Raw genomic sequence first — 24,234 nt, forward strand, 5'->3', positions numbered from 1 at the left:
GGCCACAGCCTTCAAAATACCAGAAATCCGGAGGTTCCGTCCTATGGGGGCTATATGAAGACGTGGACCTATACCGACAAATTTCGGGTGAAATGTTTTGTACCCCCAACGAAGACGAAATGCCAAATTTCAGTCATTTCGGTGGGATATTGAGGCCACCACCTTCATAATACCGAAAATCGGGAGGTGCCGTTCTATGAGGGCTATATGAAGACGTGGTCCTATACCGACAAATTTCAGATGAAAAGTTTTGTATCCCAAGCGAAGACAAAATGTCAAATTTCAGTCATTTCGGTGGGATATTAAGGCCACAACCTTAAAAATACCGAAAATCGGGAGGTACCGTTCTATGGGGGCTATATGAAGAAGTGGTCCTATACCGACAAATTTCGGATGAAAAGTTTTGTATCACAAGCGAAGACAAAATGTCAAATTTCAGTCATTTCGGTGGGATATTAAGGCCACAACCTTAAAAATACCGAAAATCGGGAGGTACCGTTCTATGGGAGCTATATGAAGAAGTGGACCTATACCGAAAAATTTCTGGTGGAAAGTTTTATACCCCCACCGAAGAATAAATACCAAATTTCAGTCATTTCCGTGGGATATTGAGGCTACAACCTTAAAAATACCAAAAATCGGGAGGTACCGTTCTATGTGGGCTATATGAAGACGTGGACCTATACCGACAAATTTCAGGTGGAAAGTTTTATATCCCCAACGGAGACTAAATACCAAACTTCATTCATTTCGGTAGGATATTGAGGCCACAACCTTCATAATACCGAAGATCGGGAGGTGCCGTTCTATGGGGGCTATATGAAGACGTGGACCTATACCGACAAATTTCAGTTGTAAAGTTGCATACCCCTAACGAAAACGTAATACTAAATTTCAGCCATTTCGGTGTGATATTTATACCACAAATCCTTGAATATATTTTTGCATATGGTTTTGCATATGCTCATTTTATGCAGATATGTACAAATATGTCAAAATATGCACGATATGCAAAATATGCAAAATATGCGAAAATTTCTGGGCCTAATTCGTCTTATTTTGTAATAAAACGAGTTTCTGTCTAATCAGATTTTCTCTACGACCATCCTAACCATATATGCATTTGCATAGGATTCCGCAGTCTATTGATAAGTCACTTGGCAAACCATCTACGATTGCAAGTTTTGTAACAGTGCAAAATATGATGAATACTTGTTTTACTTCCCAGTTGTTCAATAAATATCAATCGTCTACTTTTACATAGGCATGTAACTAGTTACTCATTGATCCTAGTTACTTTACACCCAAAAATGGCAAATAAAATAGCCTATAGCTTGCTTATCTCACTGGAAAAGGGCGTCCCTGCCTATCATGTCAATTCACTAGTTACAGGTAATGCGGTATATTACAATATTGACTATTTTATAGACTACCGATGGATAGTGTAATCGACAATGTTTCTCTCTTGTAATCTCTTTTCAACATTATTTCTCTTTTTGAAAACAAAATAGAATAAATGTATTGTCATTTTGTATAAAATTTATTTTTTATTCTGAATTAAAAAAAAGTTTTTTGGTGCGTTTGATGTTCAAAAATTTATTGTTAAAACAAGATGCAACAAACATGTTATTGGGCTAAATTAAAAAGGATGAATATTTTTAGAAGAATATTTGGTAAGTATAGATACTTTTTGGGACAATACATTTTTTAATTATCTCATTAAACTTATTTTATTTCAGGTACATCTGAATTATCAGAAGCACACTTGAGATGCACATTCCCAGGACCAAATAAACATAAGCAACATAAGTCCCAGTATCAAGGATTCACGCATAAGTTTCAATATCATGGAATTTAAAGATTAACATTAAATTGTCCTTTATACTATATGTATGTATGTTTATCCACGTCATGTAATTAAATAAAGCGTGGTTAGCACATATTCGAAATATACAGATTAACTGTTATAATTCTTATTTTATTTGCCCATCCGTTGTTCGGATATAAGCGATCATACATTAAATAGTTTTACAATAAAAGAATTACATTTCAATTTACATCTAAATTTTTTTTTTTATTTATATGGTCGGCAGTTCTCTGTTTTTGGTCGCCCTGAACAAGTTCCTTTCATCGTCGTAGCCAGTCCAGTCTTGAATATTCTTTAACCAGGAGAGTTCTCTTCTTCCTCTGCTGGGCCTTCCTTCAATTTTCCCTTTAAGAATCTTTTGGATGAGTTGGTATTTGTCATTTCTCATTATGTGTCCAAAATAAGAGATTTTTCGATTTTTTATTGTTTTAATCAATAGTCGATCCACGTTCATTCTTCTTAAGACTTCATTGTTCGTTATTCGAGCGGTCCAGGGTATTTTTAAAATTCTTCTATATATCCACAATTCAAATGCCTCTTTTTTCATCTTTGGCTTTAATTGTCCATGTCTCTGCTGCATATAGTAGTACGGACCATACGTAACATTTCACAAATCTGATTTTGGTTTGAATTCCGATATCATGGCTTGTAAGTAGCTTATTGTATTTATAAAACGCTCCTCTGGCCATCTCTATTCGACATCGAATTTCATGTGATACGTCCCATTTGTCATTTATCAAAACCCCCAAATATTTGAACGTAGTTACTCTTTCAATTTCTGTATTGTGAATTGTCAGCGATGTGTTATTATAGATGTTCTTTCTGCTGATAATCATGTATTTTGTTTTTGTGATGTTAATTTTAAGCCCATATAGTTCGCTTACGGTTGTAAGTTTGTCTAATGCTTTTTGTAGGCCATTTATACTGCTGGCTATGATTGTCGTGTCGTCTGCATATCGTATGTTATTTATTAGAACCCCATTTGTTCGTATTCCCATTTTCTCATTTTGCAAGGCCTCTGTAAATATTTTTTGGGAGTAAATATTAAATAAAAGTGGCGATAATATACATCCCTGTCTGACGCCCTTCGATATGCTGATTTCGTCGGTGAGTTCGCCGTTAACATCAATACATGCAGTCTGGTTCCAATACAAATATTTTATACATTGAATTTCTTTTCCATCTATACCGATTGATACAAGTATATCAATAAGTTTATGGTGCTGGACTGTATCAAAAGCTTTAGCATAATCTATGAAACAGATAAAAACATCTTTTTGCACATCACGGCAGTTTTGGATCAGCGAGTGTATGCTGAGTAGAGCTTCTCTGGTACCCATTCCTTCTTTGAAACCAAATTGTGACTGGCCCATATGGAGTTCGCATTTTGCATAAATTCTTCTATGAATAATTCTTAGGAAAATTTTCAAGACGTGGTTCATTATACTTATAAGTCTGTATTCATCGCATTTCTTTGCATTTTTCTTCTTCGGGATGGTTATGAAGATTGATTTTAGCCAGTCTTGTGGGTATTGGCCGGTGTCATATATATAATTAAAAAGAGTAACTAATATATCAACGTTTTCTCCATCTATTAATTTAAGAATTTCGGAGGGTATTTCATCAGGACCAACAGCTTTTCTGTCCTTAAGAGAAGCAATTGCGTATTCGACTTCACATTTGTTTATTTGTGTTCCTGTCAGGGCGGGTTGATTAAAATCATAGGTTGACCTCTCGTCATCTGTAAAAATTCTAGTGACGTAATCTTTTCAAATTCGTTTTCTCTCTGATGTTTCAAATGCGGCAATATTATTTTTGTCTAATAATATTCCCGATGATGAATGCCTGTATATTCCTGCAGCTTCTTTTAACTTTTTGTGTAAGTTAAAATCATCATGTATGTTTTGCAGCATTTCAATTTCTTGGCACTTCTGTTGTAGCATTGCATTTTTTGCTGTTCTGGTAGCATTTCTAATTTCTTTGTTAATTTCCCAGTATCTTTCAAAGTTGGTGTTTCGATATTTACTTCTTTCTTGACGAAGCTCTCTTATTTCGTCAGTAATCCATTCTTCTTGTTTTTGTTGGATTTGATTTCCTAAGTTGTTCTTTGTAATTGTGTTAATTTTGTGTTTTATATTGTTCAAAATATTTTCGAGGTCTTCTCTGTCGATGTTCTCCAGTATGGAATTTACTCGCTCTTTTATGTCTCTTTTTATTGAGGGGTCTTTAAGTTTATCTACGTTAATCTTTGGCCTTCGATTTTTTCTCGTTTTTCGGACGGCAGAAATTTTAATTTTTAAATTGGCCAACAAGAGGTTGTGGTCAGACGGAACGTCTGCTCCTGGGAACGTCGTGCATTTTGTTACACTTGTACAATATCGGCTGTTTATTATTATATAGTCGATTTGATTCCGTATAATGTTGTCCTTATTGTCTCTTGGAGATTTCCAAGTGTATAGCCTTCTTGGGTGTATATGAAAAAGGGTATTTGTGACTGTCATTTTATGTGCTTGACAGAATTCTACTAGTCTGTCTCCTCTATCGTTTCTTGTTCCCAGTCCATATCTTCCTGTAATGCCACGTATTTCATCATTTCCGAATTTTGCATTGAAATCACCTTGTATTATGGTTATTTCGTGCGGCTTTGTCATTTTTAAGAGCTGTTCTAGTTCATGATAGAATTGCTCAATTTCCTCCGAACTTGAATCACTTGTTGGGGCATAAACTTGTATAATATTTATATTAAGTGGGCTAGCATCAATTTTAACAAGCATAGTTCTGTCTGACATCGGAACATATCCAGCAACACATGCAGCTATACCGTCTTTCATAATAACTGCAACGCCTTTTCGGTGATGTCCATCTTTATTCCCTGAGTGGTATACTACATGAGTATTTTCTGACTTGAAATCTCCACAGTCTTCCCACCATGTTTCACTTATTCCAAGTATATCTATATTGAGTCTTTTCATCTCACTTATGGTGTTATTAAGCTTTCCGATTTCAAAAAGACTCCTTACATTCCATGTTCCGATTTTTAGGTTATGTTTGGTTTTACCTCCGGGGATTCTTAGCACCCTCGTTTGGCCGGAGACTGAGGGCCGTGCGTTATGTATTGTAGGCTTCATAATGTATGATTTTCAAGGATGAGTACTTCAGTGGTTTCCCGTTGCCTTCTGAAGGGTTTATAGTTTTCCTTCTGTGTTCAGCCGCTCGATTCGGGTCAGACGCTGTTTACAGCCGCCCAATGTGGATACAGTCGCTGTTGTGTAAGTTTTTCGCTGTGCAGAAGCCGTAGTTGTGGATTCCACAGCGCCTTCTGTATTTCAAATGCAGCCATTCCAGCTGTCTCAGCCTCAGCCTGCCATTTGTACTAAGGGACCAGCTGCCGACCCTTAGGCTAGATTTTGGTCACCCCCGGGTATTTTATTTCCCCGATGTCCGCCATAGAAATTTATGATGAACGTTCCCTAATTCGCCAATGGGAGGGTCCCGATGGAGGATCTAGCAAACCCCGCACGGGAACTGTTATAATTGTGTTGTTTAAACTGGTATTCTGACTACAACTTAATAGTGATTTTGGCTATCATTTCTGACCACCGAATTGACTGGTTACTGGTAATGCACTGAGGAGACAATTGCCTTTCACATGGCTATCGAATTGGGTGGTTACTGGTAATGCAGTGAGGGGACAATAGACCCCTTCCTATGACATCCCCATGTTAAATTCACCAGTCTATAGCATTGCGAGTAGATTGGGTGGTAACTAGGGGTGTTTACCAGTAGCCAGCAAAATTGCTAGTTATTCCCTAGTTACCCGAACAACTGGGTTATTACGCACAAGCAACGGTCTTGATGCGTCGCAAGTATTTTTGGTGGTGGTGGAAAAAATACAGAGTGCAAGAAAACACACGCATTAAAAAAGCAAAAGGCCCAAAAAACTTGTGCGTGCACAATTGGCTTACGGGGACAAGTAACTCATTGATGATCTCTGGTTCACTTCGCAGTTCCAATGGCCTACATTTTTTCTTTGAACAAACTGCGTATACTTAACATCACATGCTATATTTCATGATGTTACTCATACCTTTTGGAACTAGTACAAGGAACTATATTACCCAACTCTAGGGGCAGGTACCCGAAGAATCCTTCAATCGATATATATAGTCTATATTCGAACCTAATTTGATCTTGATTATGATGTGCATGTAGATTATTCCCTGTGATTTTAGCGAAACACGTTAAGCAATTGTGAAGGAGTGAACCGATATGGTCCATCCTCGAACTTGATCTAAGTTTAGACAAAATATTACGAGGTTCGCAGTTTGGTTAATCTATTTGCGAGTTATTGTGATCAACAGCCAGCCAAACAGTCTGAGGAACAGGACTAAAGTGTAAAATGGTTAAACATGCATCGTCTGGGATTCAGTAATTTATTTTCGTTTACGGACAAAAATCGGGAAAACTTGTCCCTTTTATTTAAACTTTTCATGCGCAATTTTGAGTTCTAATTTTACCAATTGTTGTCGTTAACCAACAAAAGTGCTATAGAATTCTACTACTGATCACTAGGAGGTCAGAGCCTCAGCACACTAACGAATCTGTGAGATTGGTGTCTAACTGCGTAGTACAGTATTCGGACATAATTTCCAATTAAATATAACATTATATTGTTAGCCTTGAAAGTTAAAATAGCAATCAATATTTGTATGCAATTTTTTTAAGATATTCGAATAAAAATTCTTCATATCACCATAAAAAGTAAAGCCTTTTGGAAATGAGTTTCAATTTAATTGATGCAAAAGTTCTATGTTTCTTTGTCTGTTTTTGTTGTTGTAATGTCGGATATATTAATTATTTTTCTGCCTACTTGGCATTGCATATCATTCAATTAATTTCGATACTTTTTGTTCTTCATTTTGTTATTCACTTTGTCTGTTTGATTTTCCTCCTATATTTCCAAGGTCTCGACTTGTATGTGGTGGATAAGAAAGGCAAACTGATTAATCAAGTGGTTGGTCTCGCACCAGTGGCTGGCATGTGCATCGAAACATCATCGTGTACCATTAACGAGGGCAAACATTTCGAGAGTGTTTTTGTTGTAGCTCATGAAATTGGCCACAAGTAAGTGGGTTAAAGCAGTCGATGGACGGATGGCATGGAACTGTGTGATGAAGTGCATTCAATGTACAATGAATGCAAGCGGCGGCCCTACTTCATGACCATATTCCGTGCCAGATTTGCATTACTGTTTGGCTTAACAACGAAAACAACAACAACAATGCTAATAATAATTATGTCCTCTTTACAGTTTGGGTATGCGCCATGATAGCATCGATAATGGCTGTGAACCCACCTCTCACATAATGTCACCCACCCTGGGTAGTGGAAAAATAACATGGTCCAAATGTTCAAGGGATTCGTTGAATTTGTTTTTGGAGTAAGTCTGCGGGTGGGGTAGGTGTTGTGTTTTGTTATATTCATTTGTTTTATTTTTAGGAAACCTCAAGCCAAATGTTTGTTTAATCGGGCTGAATTTAATCACAACTTGGATCACTCAGCTGAGGGTATATTGCCGGGTGAACGTTTCGATGCCAATCAACAATGCATGCTAAAATATGGTAAGGAGTCTACCAGGGCTCGTACTCAATCTCTATCGGACATCTGTCGTGATTTACATTGCCAAAGGGATCGTTATACATGGACCTCACATCCAGCCTTGGAGGGCACTGCCTGTGGCGATAATATGGTAAGATCAATTTTGTAGCCCACACCTCTTTGGACTAAACGGATATTTTCTTCCCTTTCCTCATCCTTTTCAGTGGTGCCGCAGTGGTTTTTGCGTGGTCAAACGCATTGAACTTTATACAGCCACCAAACAAACGGCTGGCCTTACCAAGGCCAATTATGACAAATCTGCTTTTATGGATAGCCCGAAAACAGGGAATTTGCTGCACGAATATCAGAAGGTAATACCTTATGACCTATAACAGCTTCAATTGCTAACAAAAACGTAACACTTCCAGCCCTCTAGCAGTTGGAGTGAATGGAGTGAACCTAGTGCCTGCGACTCCAGCTGCCTATATGGTCCCTCAAAACGTTTACGTGAAGGCAGTACCGGCCTCAAAGTCTATACCCGTAAATGCATAGACTACAAGCGGCGTTGTATTGGCCGAGATCACAAATTTGAGGCATGTGTTGCCAAACAATGCTACAGTGTACCAATGTTAACGGTGGCCGATTTTGCCAAGCAAGTTTGTGAAAAAGCGCAGAAATTCGATAGCGATTTAACCGGTGAGGGAGAACAAATATCCGGCAACATTGAAGAGTCGTGTAAAGTTTACTGTAAAACAAAAACAAACGGCACCAAATCTCGAAGTTGGACATTTCCCGACGGTACCACCTGCCTTTCGAAATTGTATCGTCACGATGAACCATCCTATTGTATACAGGGTCGTTGTGAGAAGTTCTCTTGCGACAATTCAACAAGTAATTATTATAAAATTGATAATATCTTTTGTAAGCAGCAAGACAAGTCCAATGATATGGATAATGAAACAATAAGGCGCAGTTCATCGTCGATACCATCATCACCTTCATCATCGGTCACATATCAAACGTATAGTAATCAAATACCTATTGGACCACCACCAGTTGCGGCAACACATGGCCCAGCTACAGCGTCGTATAACAATTATGATGAATACAAATATCGCAGCAATGCCAATAAGAATTATTATGAACGTGGCTCGAATCCGGATCGTATCTATGGACCAACAACGGTGCGGAGTAAATATGAAAATGGTAAGAGTTTTTGCAAATGTACCTATTCTATAGAATATCTTATTCTAGAGAGGACCCCTACGGAGGTCTACTATTCTATAGAAGATCCCCTTTGTCTTCTATTCTATAGAATTTACCTACGGAAGCCTTTTTTTCTAAAGAAGACCCATACGAGAAGATCCCTATAGAGGTTTGCCATTCTATACGGAGATATTCTATAAAAGACCCCTACGGAAATTTCCTATTCTATAGAAGACCCCAACGAAGATTTTCTATTCCATAGCAGCACCCAGCAGCAGACAAAGGAAGAACTGTGGATGTCTGCTAGAGACAACATGAGGCCTCTTGAGTTCTGCTGTAGGCAACAGAAGATCACTTGAGGTGATATATAGATAACAGATGAACAATTGTGGCCTTCTGTAGACAAGAGAGATCTTCTAGAGACTGAAGAAGGTCACTTGAAGGCTTCTATAGGCAACAGAAGACCACTTGCGGTCTTCTAGAGACAGAAGAAGGCCACTTGAGGCCTTCCAGAGAAAACAGAAGGCCACTTGACGTCTTCTATAGCCATCAACAGGTCACTTTAGGTCATCCAGCGGCAAAAGAAAAACAAGTTGAGCCTTCTATGGACGAGAGATGAACTCTCTAGGTCTTCTGGAGACAACAGATAGTCGGACTATCGTTTCGATCACTGTCATAAAGCTTTGTTTTTATAAGACGCAGAAAAAATAATGTTTTAAAAAATCGCGACAGGTAACCCAAATAACTTGTTTTGCGATAGTCGGACTATCGACAGTTTGCCAGCTTTATTTCATAGCCAACAGAAGACCTTGTTAGGTCTTCTAGAGACAACAAAAGACCACTTGAGATCTTTCATAGCCAACAGAAAACATCTTGAGAACTACTAGCAACAGAAGACCACTTTTGGCAACAGACGACGTCTTGAGGCCTTCTATAGACACGATAAGATCTCTCGAGATCTTCTATAGAATACAGAAAGTTACTTGTAGGCTTCTGTAGCTAACAGAAGCCCCTAAGAGACCACAGATGGCCACTAGAGGTCTTCCAGGGCAACTGAAGGCCACTTGAGGTCTTCTATGGCCTACAAAAGATCACTTTAGACAAACCAGACAACTTGAGAAGAAGACAACTCGATGTATTCTGGAGAGGCCTTCGTGAGGCCTTCTAAAAGCAACAAAAGCCACATGCAGACAACAGAAGACTACTTGAAGCCTACTGTAGCTAACAGAAGACATGCTGAGGTCTTCGAGAGACATCAGAAAATCACTTGAAAATCAATATACTATACATGACCATTTGGTACCTTCTCTAGACAAGATACAAACCTTCGAGTTTTTGTGTAGAGAACAGAAGGCCACTTGAGGTCATCTGTAGCCACCAGAAGACTTCCTGAGGTGATGTTTTGAGGTTCTCTATGGCAACATAACAAAACAAAAAGTCTTCTGTAGGCTACAGAAGACCACTTGAGGTCTTTCATAGACAGAAGGCGACCTGTTGTCTTCTATAGACAACAAAAGATCACTTGAGCTCTTCTGTGGATAAATACTACATGAGGCCAACTATAAACAAAGGAAGAACGGTGGATGTCTTCTAGAAGCAAGTTTAGGCCACTTGAGTACTGCTGTAGGCAACAGAAAAGTCCTACGGACATTTTCTACTCTACAGAAGTCTACTCCCTCCGTCTGCTATAGAAGACCCCTACGGGGTTCTTCTGTTCAATAGTGAAATACCTCGACGGAGTTCTTCTATAAAGGTCTTCTTTTCACCCACGGAGATCCACCATTCTTTAGAAGATCTTTCGAAAGTCTTTTTTTACTATTGAAGATCGTTAAGAAAGTATTCTTTTGTATAGAACAACCTGCCGAGGATTTCAAGTTTATAGAAAAATGTCTCTTATTCTATGGACGACTCCTACGGATTCATTCTCTTCTATGGAATGTTCCTCCGGAGATTTTCTATTCTTCTTCTATAGAAGAAGGTCTTCTATTCTATATAAGACTCCTACGGAGTTTTTTTTCTATAGAAGACACCTATGGAGGCCGTTTTTTCTACAGAAGATGCTATAGAAGTCTTCAATGCTATAGAAGACTCCTACGCAGGTCTTCTTTTCTATAGAAGACTCCTACGGAGGTCTCCTATTCCAACGGAGATCTTCTATTCCATAGAAGACTCCAACGGAGTCCTTCTATTCTATAGAAGATTACTACGGAGGTCTTCACATCTATAAAGATCCCTACGGAGGCCTTATATTGTATAATTAACACTCCTACGGGGGTCTTCGATTCTATAGAAGATTTGTACGGAGGTCTTCTATTCTATATAAGACCCAGTTTGAGGTTTTCTATTCTATAGAAGACCCCTTTCGACGTCTTCTATACTATAGGAGACTCCTACGGAGGTCTTCTGTTCTATAGAAGACTCCCACAGAGGTCTTCTGTTCTAAATGAGACTCCAACTGAGATCTTCTATTCAATAGAAGAATCCAACGAAGGTCTTCTATTCCATAGAAGAATCCAACGGAGATCTTCTATTCCATAGAAGACTCCTGTGGAGGTCTTCTATTCTATCGAAGACTTCTACGGAGGTCTTCTATTCTATAGAAGACTCCTACGGAGAACTTCTATTCTATAGAAGATTCTTACGGAGGTCTTCTATTCTATAGAAAACTCCTACAGAGGTCTTCCATTCTGTAGAAGACTCCTATGGGGTTCTTCTGTTCTATACAAAACTCCTACGGAGGCATTCTATTCTATGGAAGACTCATGCGGAGGTCTTCTACTCTATAGAAGACCCCTACGGAGGTCTACTATTCTATAGAAGACCGAGGTCTTCTATTCTACAGAATACCCCTTTCGAGGCCTTCTATTCTATAGAAGACCCCTTTCGAGGTCTTCTATTCTATAGAAGACCACTTTCGAGGTCTTCTATTCTACAGAAGACCACTTTCGAGGTCTTCTATTCTATAGAAGACCCCTTTCGAGGCCTTCTATTCTATAGAAGACCCCTTTCAAGGTCTTCTATTCTATATAAGACCCCTTTCGAGGCCATCTATTCTATAGAAGACTCCTACGGAGGTCTTCTATTCTATAGAAGACCCCTTTCGAGGTCTTTTATTCTATAGAAGACCCCTTTCAAGGTCTTCTATTCTGTAGAAGACCCCTTTCAAGGTCTTCTATTCTGTAGAAGACCCCTTTCGAGGTCTTCTATTCTACAGGAGATCCATACCGAGGTCTTCTGTTCTATAGAAGACCCCTACGGAGGTCTACTATTCTATAGAAGACCGAGGTCTTCTATTCTACAGAATACCCCTTTCGAGGCCTTCTATTCTATAGAAGACCCCTTTCGAGGTCTTCTATTCTATAGAAGACCACTTTCGAGGTCTTCTATTCTATAGAAGACCACTTTCGAGGTCTTCTATTCTATAGAAGACCCCTTTCGAGGCCTTCTATTCTATAGAAGACCCCTTTCAAGGTCTTCTATTCTATATAAGACCCCTTTCGAGGCCATCTATTCTATAGAAGACTCCTACGGAGGTCTTCTATTCTATAGAAGACCCCTTTCGAGGTCTTTTATTCTATAGAAGACCCCTTCCAAGGTCTTCTATTCTGTAGAAGACCCCTTTCGAGGTCTTCTATTCTATATAAGACCCCTTTCTAGGTCTTCTATTCTATAGAAGAACCTCTTTCGAGGTCTTCTATTCTATAGAAGACCCCTTTCGAGGTCTTCCATTCTATAGAAGACCGCTTTCGAGGTCTTCTATATAAGACCCCTTTCGAGGTCTTCTATTCTATGGAAGACCCCTTCCAAGGTCTTCTATTCTGTAGAAGACCCCTTTCGAGGTCTTCTATTCTATATAAGACCCCTTTCTAGGTCTTCTATTCTATAGAAGAACCCCTTTCGAGGTCTTCTATTCTATAGAAGACCCCTTTCGAGGTCTTCCATTCTATAGAAGACCGCTTTCGAGGTCTTCTATTCTATATAAGACCTCTTTCGAGGTCTTCTATTCTGTAGAAGACCCCTTTCGAGGTCTTCTATTCTATATAAGACCCCATACGAGGTCTTATATTCTATAGAAGACCCCTTTCGAGGTCTTCTATTCTATAGAAGACCCCTTCCAAGGTCTTCTATTCTGTAGAAGACCCCTTCCAAGGTCTTCTATTCTGTAGAAGACCCCTTTCGAGGTCTTCTATTCTATATAAGACCCCTTTCTAGGTCTTCTATTCTATAGAAGAACCCCTTTCGAGGTCTTCTATTCTATAGAAGACCCCTTTCGAGGTCTTCTATTCTATAGAAGACCCCTTCCAAGGTCTTCTATTCTGTAGAAGACCCCTTCCAAGGTCTTCTATTCTGTAGAAGACCCCTTTCGAGGTTTTTTATTCTATAGAAGACCCCTTCCAAGGTCTTCTATTCTATAGAAGACCCCTTCCAAGGTCTTCTATTCTGTAGAAGACCCCTTCCAAGGTCTTCTATTCTGTAGAAGACCCCTTTCGAGGTCTTCTATTCTATATAAGACCCCTTTCTAGGTCTTCTATTCTATAGAAGAACCCCTTTCGAGGTCTTCTATTCTATAGAAGACCTCTTTCGAGGTCTTCCATTCTATAGAAGACCGCTTTCGAGGTCTTCTATTCTATATAAGACCTCTTTCGAGGTCTTCTATTCTATGGAAGACCCTTCCAAGGTCTTCTATTCTGTAGAAGACCCCTTTCGAGGTCTTCTATTCTATAGAAGACCCCTTTCGAGGTCTTCTATTCTATAGAAGACCCCTTTCGAGGTCTTCTATTCTATAGAAGACCCCTTCCAAGGTCTTCTATTCTGTAGAAGACCCCTTTCGAGGTTTTTTATTCTATAGAAGACCCCTTCCAAGGTCTTCTATTCTATAGAAGACCCCTTCCAAGGTCTTCTATTCTGTAGAAGACCCCTTCCAAGGTCTTCTATTCTGTAGAAGACCCCTTTCGAGGTCTTCTATTCTATATAAGACCCCTTTCTAGGTCTTCTATTCTATAGAAGAACCCCTTTCGAGGTCTTCTATTCTATAGAAGACCCCTTTCGAGGTCTTCCATTCTATAGAAGACCGCTTTCGAGGTCTTCTATTCTATATAAGACCTCTTTCGAGGTCTTCTATTCTATAGAAGACCCCTTTCGAGGTCTTCTATTCTATAGAAGACCCCTTTCGAGGCCTTCTATTCTATAGAAGACCCCTTTCTAGGTCTTCTATTCTATAGAAGACCCCTTTCGAGGTTTTTTATTCTATAGAAGACCCCTTTCAAGGTCTTCTATTCTGTAGAAGACCCCTTTCGAGGTCTTCTATTCTATATAAGACCCCTTTCGAGGCCCTCTATTCTATATAAGACCCCATACGAGGTCTTCTATTCTATAGAAGACCCCTTTCGAGGTCTTCTATTCTATAGAAGACCCCTTTCAAGGTCTTCTATTCTATAGAAGACCCATTTCGAGGCCGTCTATTCTATAGAAGACCCCTTTCGAGGTCTTCTATTCTATAGAAGACCCCTTTCGAGGTCTTCTATTCTATATAAGACCCCTTTCGAGGTCTTCTATTCTATAGAAGACCCCTTTCGAGGTCTTCTATTCTATAGAAGACCCCTTTCGAGGCCTTCTGTTCTATAGAAGACCCCTTTCTAGGACTTCTATTCTATAGAAGAACCCCTTCGAGGTCTTTTATTCTATAGAAGACCCCTTTCAAGGTCTTCTATTCTGTAGAAGACCCCTTTCGAGGTCTTCTATTCTATATAAGACCCCATACGAGGTCTTATATTCTATAGAAGACCCCTTTCGAGGTCTTCTATTCTATAGAAGACCCCTTTCGAGGTCTTCTATTCTATAGAAGACTTCTTTCGAGGTCTTCTATTCTATAGAAGAACCCCTTCGAGGTCTTTTATTCTATAGAAGACCCCTTTCAAGGTCTTCTATTCTGTAGAAGACCCCATACGAGGTCTTCTATTCTATAGAAGACCCCTTTCGAGGTCTTCTATTCTATAGAAGACCCCTTTCGAGGTCTTCTGTTCTATAGAAAAACCCTAACGAGGTCTTCCATTATATAGAAAATCCCCACCGAGGTCTTCTATTCAATAAAAGACCTCTACCGATGCCTTCTATTCTATGGAAGACCCCTTTTGAGGTCTTCTGTTCTATAGAAGATCCATACCGAGGTCTTCTGTTCTATAGAAGATCCATACCGAGGTCTTCAATAGAATAGCCCTTCCTATGTCTTCTATTCTATAGAAGACCCCTTTCGAGGTCTTCTATTCTATAGAAGACCCCTTTCGAGGCCTTCTGTTCTATAGAAGACCCCTTTCTAGGTCTTCTATTCTATAGAAGAACCCCTTCGAGGTCTTTTATTCTATAGAAGACCCCTTTCAAGGTCTTCTATTCTGTAGACGACCCCTTTCGAGGTCTTCTATTCTATATAAGACCCCATACGAGGTCTTCTATTCTATAGAAGACCCCTTTCGAGGTCTTCTATTCTATAGAAGACCCCTTTCGAGGTCTTCTGTTTTATAGAAAAACCCTAACGAAGTCTTCTGTTCTATAGAAAAACCCTAACGAGGTCTTCTATTCAATAAAATACCTCTACCGATGCCTTCTATTCTATGGAAGACCCCTTTTGAGGTCTTCTGTTCTATAGAAGATCCATACCGAGGTCTTCTATAGAAGAGCCCTTCCAATGTCTTCTATTCTATATAAGACCCCTTTCGAGGTCTTCTATTCTATAGAAGACCCCTTTCTAGGTCTTCTATTCTATAGAAGACCCCTTTCTAGGTCTTCTATTCCATAGAAGACCCCTTTCGAGGTCTTCTATTCTATAGAAGACCCCTTTCGAGGCCTTCTATTCTATAGAAGAACCCTTTCTAGGTCTTCTATTCTATAGAAGACCCCCTTCGAGGTCTTTTATTCTATAGAAGACCCCTTCGAGGTCTTCTATTCTATAAAAGACCACTTTCGAGGTCTTCTATTCTATAGAAGACTCCTTTCGAGGTCTTCTATTCTATAGAAGACCCCTTTCGAGGTCTTCTATTCTATAGAAAACCCCTTTCGAGGTCTTCTATTCTATAGAAAACCCCTTTCGAGGTCTTCTATTCTATAGAAGACCCCTTTCGAGGTCTTCTATTATATAGAAGACCTCTTTCGAGGCCTTCTATTCTATAGAAGACTCCTACGGAGGTTTTATATTCTATAAAAGACCCCTTTTGGGGTCTTCTGTTCTATAGAAGATCCATACCGAGGTCTTCTATAGAAGACCCCTTCCGATGTCATCTATTCTATAGAAGACCCCTTTCGCGGTCTTCTATTCTATAGAAGACCCCTTTTGAGGTCTTCTATTCTATAGAAGACCCCTTTCGAGGTCTTCTGTTCTATAGAAGATCCATACCGAGGTATTCTATAGAAGAGCCCTTCCGATGTCTTCTATTCTATAGAATACTCCTTTCGAGGTCTTCTATTCTATAGAATACTCCTTTCGAGGTCTTCTATTCTATAGAAGACCACTTTCGAGGTCTTCTATTCTATAGAAAACACCTTTCGAGGTCTTCTATTATATAGAAGACCTCTTTCGAGGCCTTCTATTCTATAGAAGACTCCTACGGAGGTTTTATATTCTATAAAATACCCCTTTTGGGGTCTTCTGTTCTATAGAAGATCCATACCGAGGTCTTCTATAGAAGACCCCTTTCGAGGTCTTCTATTCTATAGAAGACCCCTTTCGAGGTCTTCTATTCTATAGAAGACTCCTTTCGAGGTCTTGTATTCTATAGAAAAACCCTAACGAGGTCTTCCATTATATAGAAGATCCCCACCGAGGTCTTCTATTCAATAAAAGACCTCTACCGATGCCTTCTATTCTATGGAAGACCCCTTTCGAGGTCTTCTATTCTATAGAAGACCCCTTTTGAGGTCTTCTGTTCTATAGAAGATCCATACCGAGGTCTTCTGTTCTATAGAAGATCCATACCGAGGTCTTCTATAGAAGACCTCTTCCGATGTATTCTTTTCTATAGAAACCTCCTTTCGAAGTCTTCTATTCTGTAGAAGACCCTTTCCTATGTCTTCTTTTCTATAGAAGAGCCCTTCCGAGTTCTTCTTTTCTATAGAATACTCATTACGAGGTCTTCTATTCCACAGAAGACAGTTACCGGAGTCTTCTATTCTATAGAAGACCCATGCTTAGGCCGTCTATTCTATAAAATACCCTTACCCAGGCCTTTTATTCTATAGGAAACCCCATTCGTGTTCTTCTATTCTATAGAAAAACCCTTTTGTAGAAAACCCATGTGGAGGCCTTTTGTTCTATAGAAACCCCCTTCTATTTTGAAATAGATTCCTGTGGAGGTGTTGTTTGTTGCTGTAAAGGACCCCTACGGAGGCCTTCTATTCTAGAGGACCCCAAATGGCGTTTTCTCTTTTATTGACGACTCCAACTCATTCTATAGAAGTCTACTATGGTGTTTTCCCATTAGTTGGACAATACGTACATAGGCTTCTGTTCTGTAATAAACCGTCTGTTCTATAGAAGACTCCACCGAATTTATTCTTTTCTCTCAATACTCCTTACGGATTCATAACATTTTTTTGTTCCGTTTTTTATTTGCAGAAGTTGCAGTCAAACCATTCCATGGACAATATAATCATGATACAACCACTTACCGAAGAAAGTCGGATAATTATGCGCCGTGGAACAAATATGGCTATCATTTGAATGACCACTTACCATCAGAGTCTTCACAACAAAAATCACCCACTTCAATTGCCGTAGTAACCTCCGGGCCATTGGAAACAAATGAAAATGTTTGGGTTGTGAAATCTGGATGTTATTCCAGTTGTATGGAAAGGTCCAAGGGTATACAGGTGGTTATGAATCGTAAGACAGGCGAAAAGAATATACAACTTTGTACACATACCGTAAAGGTAGGAGGAATAAAACACCTAAAATTATCTTAGTCAAAATATTTAATTTGTATTATATTTACTTCTAGCCCTGTGAACGTTTACAAACCACTGGAGAATTTGCCGATAACACATGTTCCGGTTACAAGACCAAAGTTCGTGGTCTCTCTGGCCATGGTATCCAAATAGCGGCCAGTGTTGAAGATCCTGATCGTGGCTGTCGTGTGGGTTGTCAAGATGAATTTATACAACATCGTTTTTATTTAGTTAACGGTAACTATGGTCACTTTCCACTGGGCACTCGATGTTCGAACAGTGGTGATCGTTATTGTGTCCAAGGGAAATGTTTGGAGTTTGGTGCGGATCATATACCATTACAAAAATCTCACATAAGTCTGGCTCTGTTTCGCAGTCGACGCTCGGCGAAGAAACATCAACAACATTCGAGGAAGAAGAGGAGTTTCCTCTACTATGATCCGGTGAATATAACGGAAACTTTAACACAAGATTTTATAGATAATATTGTCAATAGCATCATTAATCAGGAAGAGAATCAAGTGAATGGTAAGGCGGCAAAACAGTGGAATTTGTTAAAGATTTTATTCAAGTTTTTTTCTTCTCCTCTTACAGAAGATAATCTTTTGGGTCATCACATCGAATTTACAAATCCCATACATTATTCCATGGATGAGCAGCAGCGACAAGAACACGAGCATTAAGTTGGTGATTCTATTCTATTTAAAATCTCTGACACATGCCTTTTTCACCGTGTTTTCATCTCTTTCTTTACTTCCCATTTCGTTTTCGATTTTATATACTTCCAATTATTTATTGATATATAGTTTTTATAGTATTTTATCTATAAAAATATGTATGCATGTAGTAATGCAAGAGTAATGTATCTCTGATAAGTCGTGATATTTTAGTTTTATAATTATAATTTTCTTTATACGTATATATTCATAACAAAATCCAAAACAAAATATATAATTTTTTATGTGTAACTCAAAAGTCGTGTATTCGATTTGTTTATGCATGGTAACCCTATTATCGGAAATTCCATTCATTTAAGTGTTGGTAAGTGATTTTTGTATGAAGGTGTTACAAAGGAATGTCGTTGTTATTGTTATCGTTTCCTTTGGAATGTCCCACCTGCTGTTACGTGCAAACTTCAACAAAAAACACCGACAACAACAAAACACCATTACGTTACATTAACGGTAACACACTTTAAAAATGCCAAGATAGATGACTGTCTACAAAGGGTTGTGTTATAATTGCCGTTGTACTAAGGCCCAGCACGCAATGTGGGTCATATTTTCAGTTTTGTTATTTGCCAGGAGCGTAATTTGTTCTCTTCTATTTTCATAAAATTTACGTATTTATTTCAATCCCCAAAAAACAGAAAATATTTTAAATAAAATCTTTTGTTCTCATGAGTTCAAAAAAAAACAAGTAAAAAGTCGTTAAGTTCCCTCCACCATAAAATAGTGTTAATTAAAATGGAATAATTAGGGGCCTTTCACAATTTTAGGTGGAAAAATTTTTCGACAATGGGGAGTTTATCCATTGTCGAAAACTGCCTCCCACTATTGCTTAACACAAATGTTGGGGCAGAGATAATTCCTTTTGGAGATGAAAGCCCTTGGTGTGTGTATATTAAAAACCCCGAAGGACAGATGCGCCGTGAGTCGAACTTCCGCGTTATGGCGTGATGAAGTTTTTGCAAGAGACCCTGTAAGCCATCATGAATTATCATTATATCGTTGTTTGTTGTTTTTGTAGAGCACTTAAGCAACAGTGAACAAATATATAACGCTAATTCCTGAAGGCGCCATAACGCGGAAGTTCCACTCACGGCGGATCTGTCCTTCGGGGTTCCTAATATACTCACCAAGGCCTTTCTTCCCCAAGAGGAATTTCCCGTGCCCCAGGAATTTTCCGTACCCTAATCTAATCTAAAAAATGTATTCAGCTAGGTGAAAGGTACCACCTACGGGGCTATATCAAAGAGTCAACCTATCTTTAAATTTTTTGGCGGAAAAGTTTTATAGCTGCAGGGAACTTCAAGAGTCAAATTGAGGGTAGTTTCATCAAAACAATGTAGACCCTCAAAAATGGACCCATGTTGACGAATTTTAGTGAAGAAATTTCGTGACCACTGAAAATTCCCGAAAATCGGGAGGTACAGTTATATGGGGGGATATACCAAAACATGGACCTATATTGACGATTATTTTTGAATAGACAAAATTGTAGCTAAATTCTCAAAATACCGATCATTACAACTAGTTCGGTTAAAAATTGCAGCTAAAATTCTCAAAATACCGAAAATCGGGAGGTACCGATATATGGGGGCTATACCAAAACATCAACCTATGTTGACGATGTTTCGTGAAGATGTTTCATGACCACTGAAAACCTCAAATGTCATATTACAGGTAGTTCCGTTAAAAATTGTAACTAAAATGCTCAAAATACCGAAAATCGGGAGGTACCGTTATATGGGGGCCATACCAAAACATGGACATATGTTGACGATGTTTAGTGGACATGTTTCATGACCACTGAGAACCTCAAATGTCATATTACAGGTAGTTCCGTTAAAAATTGTAGCTAAAATTCTCAAAATACCGAAAAACGGGAGGTACCGATATATGGGGGCTATACCAAAACATGAACCTATGTTGACGATGTTTCGTGGAGATGTTTCATGACCACTGAGAACCTTAAATGTCAAATTACAGGTAGTTCGGTTAAAAATTTTAACTAAAATGCTCACAATACCGAAAATCGGGAGGTACGGTTATAAGGGGGCCATACCAAAACATGGACATATGTTGACGATGTTTAGTGGAGATGTTTCATGACCACTGAGAACCTCAAATGTCAAATGTCAGATAGTTCGGTAAAAAATTGTGGCTAAAATTCTCAAAATACCGAAAATCGGGAGGTACCGTTATATGGGGACTATACCAAAACATGGACCTATGCCCATATCCTTTGGGATATAAGTTTGTTGATCACTAGGAACCCTAAGTGCCAAATTATAGCTAATTCGGTCTGCAAATGTGGCGAAGAACGTCAAAATACCTCAAATCCGGAGGTACCGTTATATGGGGGCTATACCAAAGAGTGGACCGATATAGCCCATCTTCGAACTTGACCTGCCTATGGAAAAAAGACCCTCGGGTGCAAAATTTCAGCACTCTATCTCAATTATTGCGGACGCTAGAGTGATTACAACAGACGGACAGACGGACAGACGGACATTGCTAGATCGTCTTAGAATTTTATCCTGATCAAGAATATATATACTTTATAGGGTCGCAAATGATTAGTTCGATGTGTTACAAACGGAATGACAAACTTAATATACCCTCCATACTATGGTGGAGGGTATAAAAAAACAAAAGAAGTAACAAAAATTAAGTGCGGCCTGGCCGAACTTTTTATTACCTCCACAATAAAATATTCTGAACTAAAATGGAATGATTTGTTTCCTGTTAGCAAAAATTGTTCGACCACGGATAACCAAATGACTAAATTAGGTCAAAAAATGTATCTAAAAATTTCTTCAATCTTTATATGGGAGATATACCAAAACATGGACCTATGTGGATGATTTTTGGTAGTTCGGTTCAAGCTTGTAACTTTGGAAATGTCAAATTTCAGCTATTTCGATCAAAAAATGTAGCTAAAATACTTTAAATCGAGAAGTACCGTTATATGGGGCCCACACCGAAACGTGGACCTATCTGCACTATTTTTGGTGCAGAAGTTTTGTGACCTCTTGAAACTCCAAGTGCCAAATTTGAGACAATTTGGACGGAAAATGTAGCTAAAATCTACAAATACCTTAAATCGGGAGGTAGCGTTATATGGGGCTATACCCAAACGTGGACCAGTCTTGAAATTTTTTAGTGGAGAACTTTCTTGGGCGTTGGGAGCCTCAAATTTTAATTTTCAGATATCTCGGTCAACAAATGTAGTTAAGATCCTCAAAATACCTCAAAAAGGGTGGTACCGTTTTATGGGGCTGTACCGAAACGTGATCGAACTTGACCTGCCTATGGAGAAAAGACAAACGAGACAATTTTGGCGGAAAATGTAGCTAAAATCTACAAATACCTTAAATCGGGTGGTACCGTTATATGGGGCCTATACCAAAACGTGATCGAACTTGACCTGCCTTTGGAGAAAAGACACTAGGATGCAAAATTTTAGCGTTTTATCGCGATTATTGCAAACGCTTGAGTGATTACAACAGACGGAAAACGGACGGACAGACGGACATGTCTAGATCGTCTTAGAATTTTTTCCCGATCAAGAATATATCGTCTGCTAGGCACGAAAAGGTCGTAAGTCCACTTTTTTGGAAATCGCGTTTTTGTTACAGAATGATAGTACAAGTCAAAACACGTCGTATGATACAAATGAAATGGTAGTATGTCGCGTTTTTCTATATGTTTTGTCCTTGGTGTACATTGCAAAGAACTAGCCTACACCTTTAGATGACAATCGGATGATATTTGGCGGAGCCAATGGACCAAACTTTTGAACAAAAATCTGATAATTTCTACTTAATAATTTAATTATTTATTTTGCAACGAAAATGTATACTTGACAGCTATTTTGCTTTATATGCGCAAATGTCGAATCTTTTTCATTAATGGCAATTGTGATGATGTATGTGTTCAAATACCTCGCATATTGCAAAATTTGTAAAAATTATATGTGGAGCTTATATAAAACGTCCTTTGTGCTTTGCAATGACGTTTGCGCTGATTATATAGGCGTTTGCAAAGTAGTTCGTCGTAATCCGGAGCCATAAGATAATACATTTGTATGTATTTGAATCATAAATTTTAGAAACGGTACATTCTTTGTTTGAATTAAACTTTTCGAATCAGTGGAAGAGTTCACCTCAAAAAATTTATTTATATATATATATATATATATATATATATATATATATATATATTATTTAACGGATAGTTTAATTTGCATCAATGAAAAGATTAAAAGTTCTTTTCCATATATTTTTTAAGCAACTTTACCGAAATATATATGTCCTGCATAAATTAAAATATTCACAAAAAATTAGACTTGGTTATTTTTAACACCATATGATCATTTTTACCCGCCAAGTAGATATTGAACTTTAGCTGGCCCATTACAGAACATTTGTTCCATAGACCGAACTAAGAAAAGGTTTCCAATTCTCTCTGTTTAGTGCTTCGCTTTCTGGAATACAGCGCCTTGTCATCTCTTCATCCAATTGATTGCGCCATCTATTCTTTGGCCTGCCAATTCTGCGTGCACCGCCATGTGGCCCGAATTTATACGCCTTTTTAGCGGGTTCATCGCTCATTCTTATTATATGGCTAGCCAACGCAATCGCTGCATCTCGATAGGTTTAACTATTGACGTCGTTGTACAGCAGATATAGCTCGTGGTTCATAAGACGTCGATATTCACCGTCGACGTAGATTGGTCCGTAAATCTTTCGAAGAATTTTTCTCTCAAACACGCTAAGCACTGCCTTATCTGATTGCGCAAGTACCCAGGCTTCGGAACCATACATCAGCAAGGGTAGTATCAGTGTTTTGTAAAGCGTTATTTTTGTTTGACGAGTTGTGGCTTTGTTTTTGAAGTGCTTGCTTAAGCCAAAGTAGCATCTGTTGGCCAATACAATTCTTCTTTTATTTCACAACTGATGTCGTTTGTTGTGTTTACGGCGGTGCCGAGGTATACGGAGTCTTTTACTACCTCAAAATTATAGGAACCAACTTTACTAGTTGGTCCGATCCCAATGGACGCATTGCCCGTCGACACCACCAACTTGGTCTTCTCGTCGTTTCCTGCCAGACCCACTTTAGCAGATTCTCCTTCGACCTTCATATAGGTTTCGGTTACTTGTTTTACTGATCGTCCCATGATGTCTATACACTGAAAGAAAAAGCTTCATAATATAAACGAAATCTTACGTTCCATCAATGAAATTTGTCATTAATTTTGAGCCAACGTAGAGCTTCATTGAATAAACGAAAAAAGTTTCATTGAAGTAAAATTAACGAATTTGCAATGACACTTCTTCATTGATGCAATGAAATCTTTTCATTAATGCAATGAAACTTCTTCATTGATGCAATGAAATATCTTCATTAATGAAATGAAATTTTTTCATTGATGCAATGAAACCTCTTCATTAGTGCAATGAAACTTCTTCATTGATGCAATGAAACCTCTTCATTAGTACAATGAAACCTCTTCATTAATGCAATGAAACTTCTTCGTTATTGCAATGAAATACTTTCATTAATATAATGAAATACTTTCATTAATACAATGAAATACTTTCATTAATGCAATGAAATATTTTCATTAGTGAAATGAAATACTTGAATTAATGTAAAGAAATACTTTCTTTAATGCAATGAAGCCTTACGTTGGCTCAAAATCAATGATACATTTCATTGATGTAACGTAAGATTACATTTATTTTATGAAGTCATTTCATACTCACGTGATGCATAAAAATTAAGTCAACGCTAAATATGTTTAATTCATTTTATTGCAATTAGTTTTGACCATTGATACAATACGTCATTTTTGATTCCTTAGGTATTAACTAAATACATTAATGGAACCATTGGTCGTTG

General features: G+C 38.4%; 1 protein-coding gene across 4 annotated transcripts in view; it reads left to right on the plus strand.

Annotated features, from left to right (window-relative positions):
- Window positions 1-18,580, plus strand: part of stl (ADAMTS metallopeptidase stall) — a 133,761-nt gene extending 115,181 nt beyond the window's left edge. For all 4 annotated transcript variants that reach the window (XM_073955891.1, XM_073955889.1, XM_073955892.1 and 1 more), the window contains 8 exons: window positions 6,832-6,991; window positions 7,179-7,307; window positions 7,367-7,616; window positions 7,690-7,836; window positions 7,894-8,671; window positions 17,277-17,590; window positions 17,659-18,133; window positions 18,200-18,580. In XM_073955891.1, coding sequence (XP_073811992.1) covers window positions 6,832-6,991; window positions 7,179-7,307; window positions 7,367-7,616; window positions 7,690-7,836; window positions 7,894-8,671; window positions 17,277-17,590; window positions 17,659-18,133; window positions 18,200-18,288 — 2,342 coding nt within the window. In that variant the 3' untranslated portion in view covers window positions 18,289-18,580. The remainder of the gene's footprint in view (window positions 1-6,831; window positions 6,992-7,178; window positions 7,308-7,366; window positions 7,617-7,689; window positions 7,837-7,893; window positions 8,672-17,276; window positions 17,591-17,658; window positions 18,134-18,199) is intronic.
- The last annotated feature ends 5,654 nt before the right edge of the window (window positions 18,581-24,234 follow it).

Source organism: Musca autumnalis, unplaced genomic scaffold (assembly GCF_047663935.1).
Source record: "Musca autumnalis isolate F117 unplaced genomic scaffold, ASM4766393v1 scaffold_5, whole genome shotgun sequence".
NCBI classification, from domain to species: Eukaryota; Metazoa; Arthropoda; class Insecta; order Diptera; family Muscidae; genus Musca; species Musca autumnalis.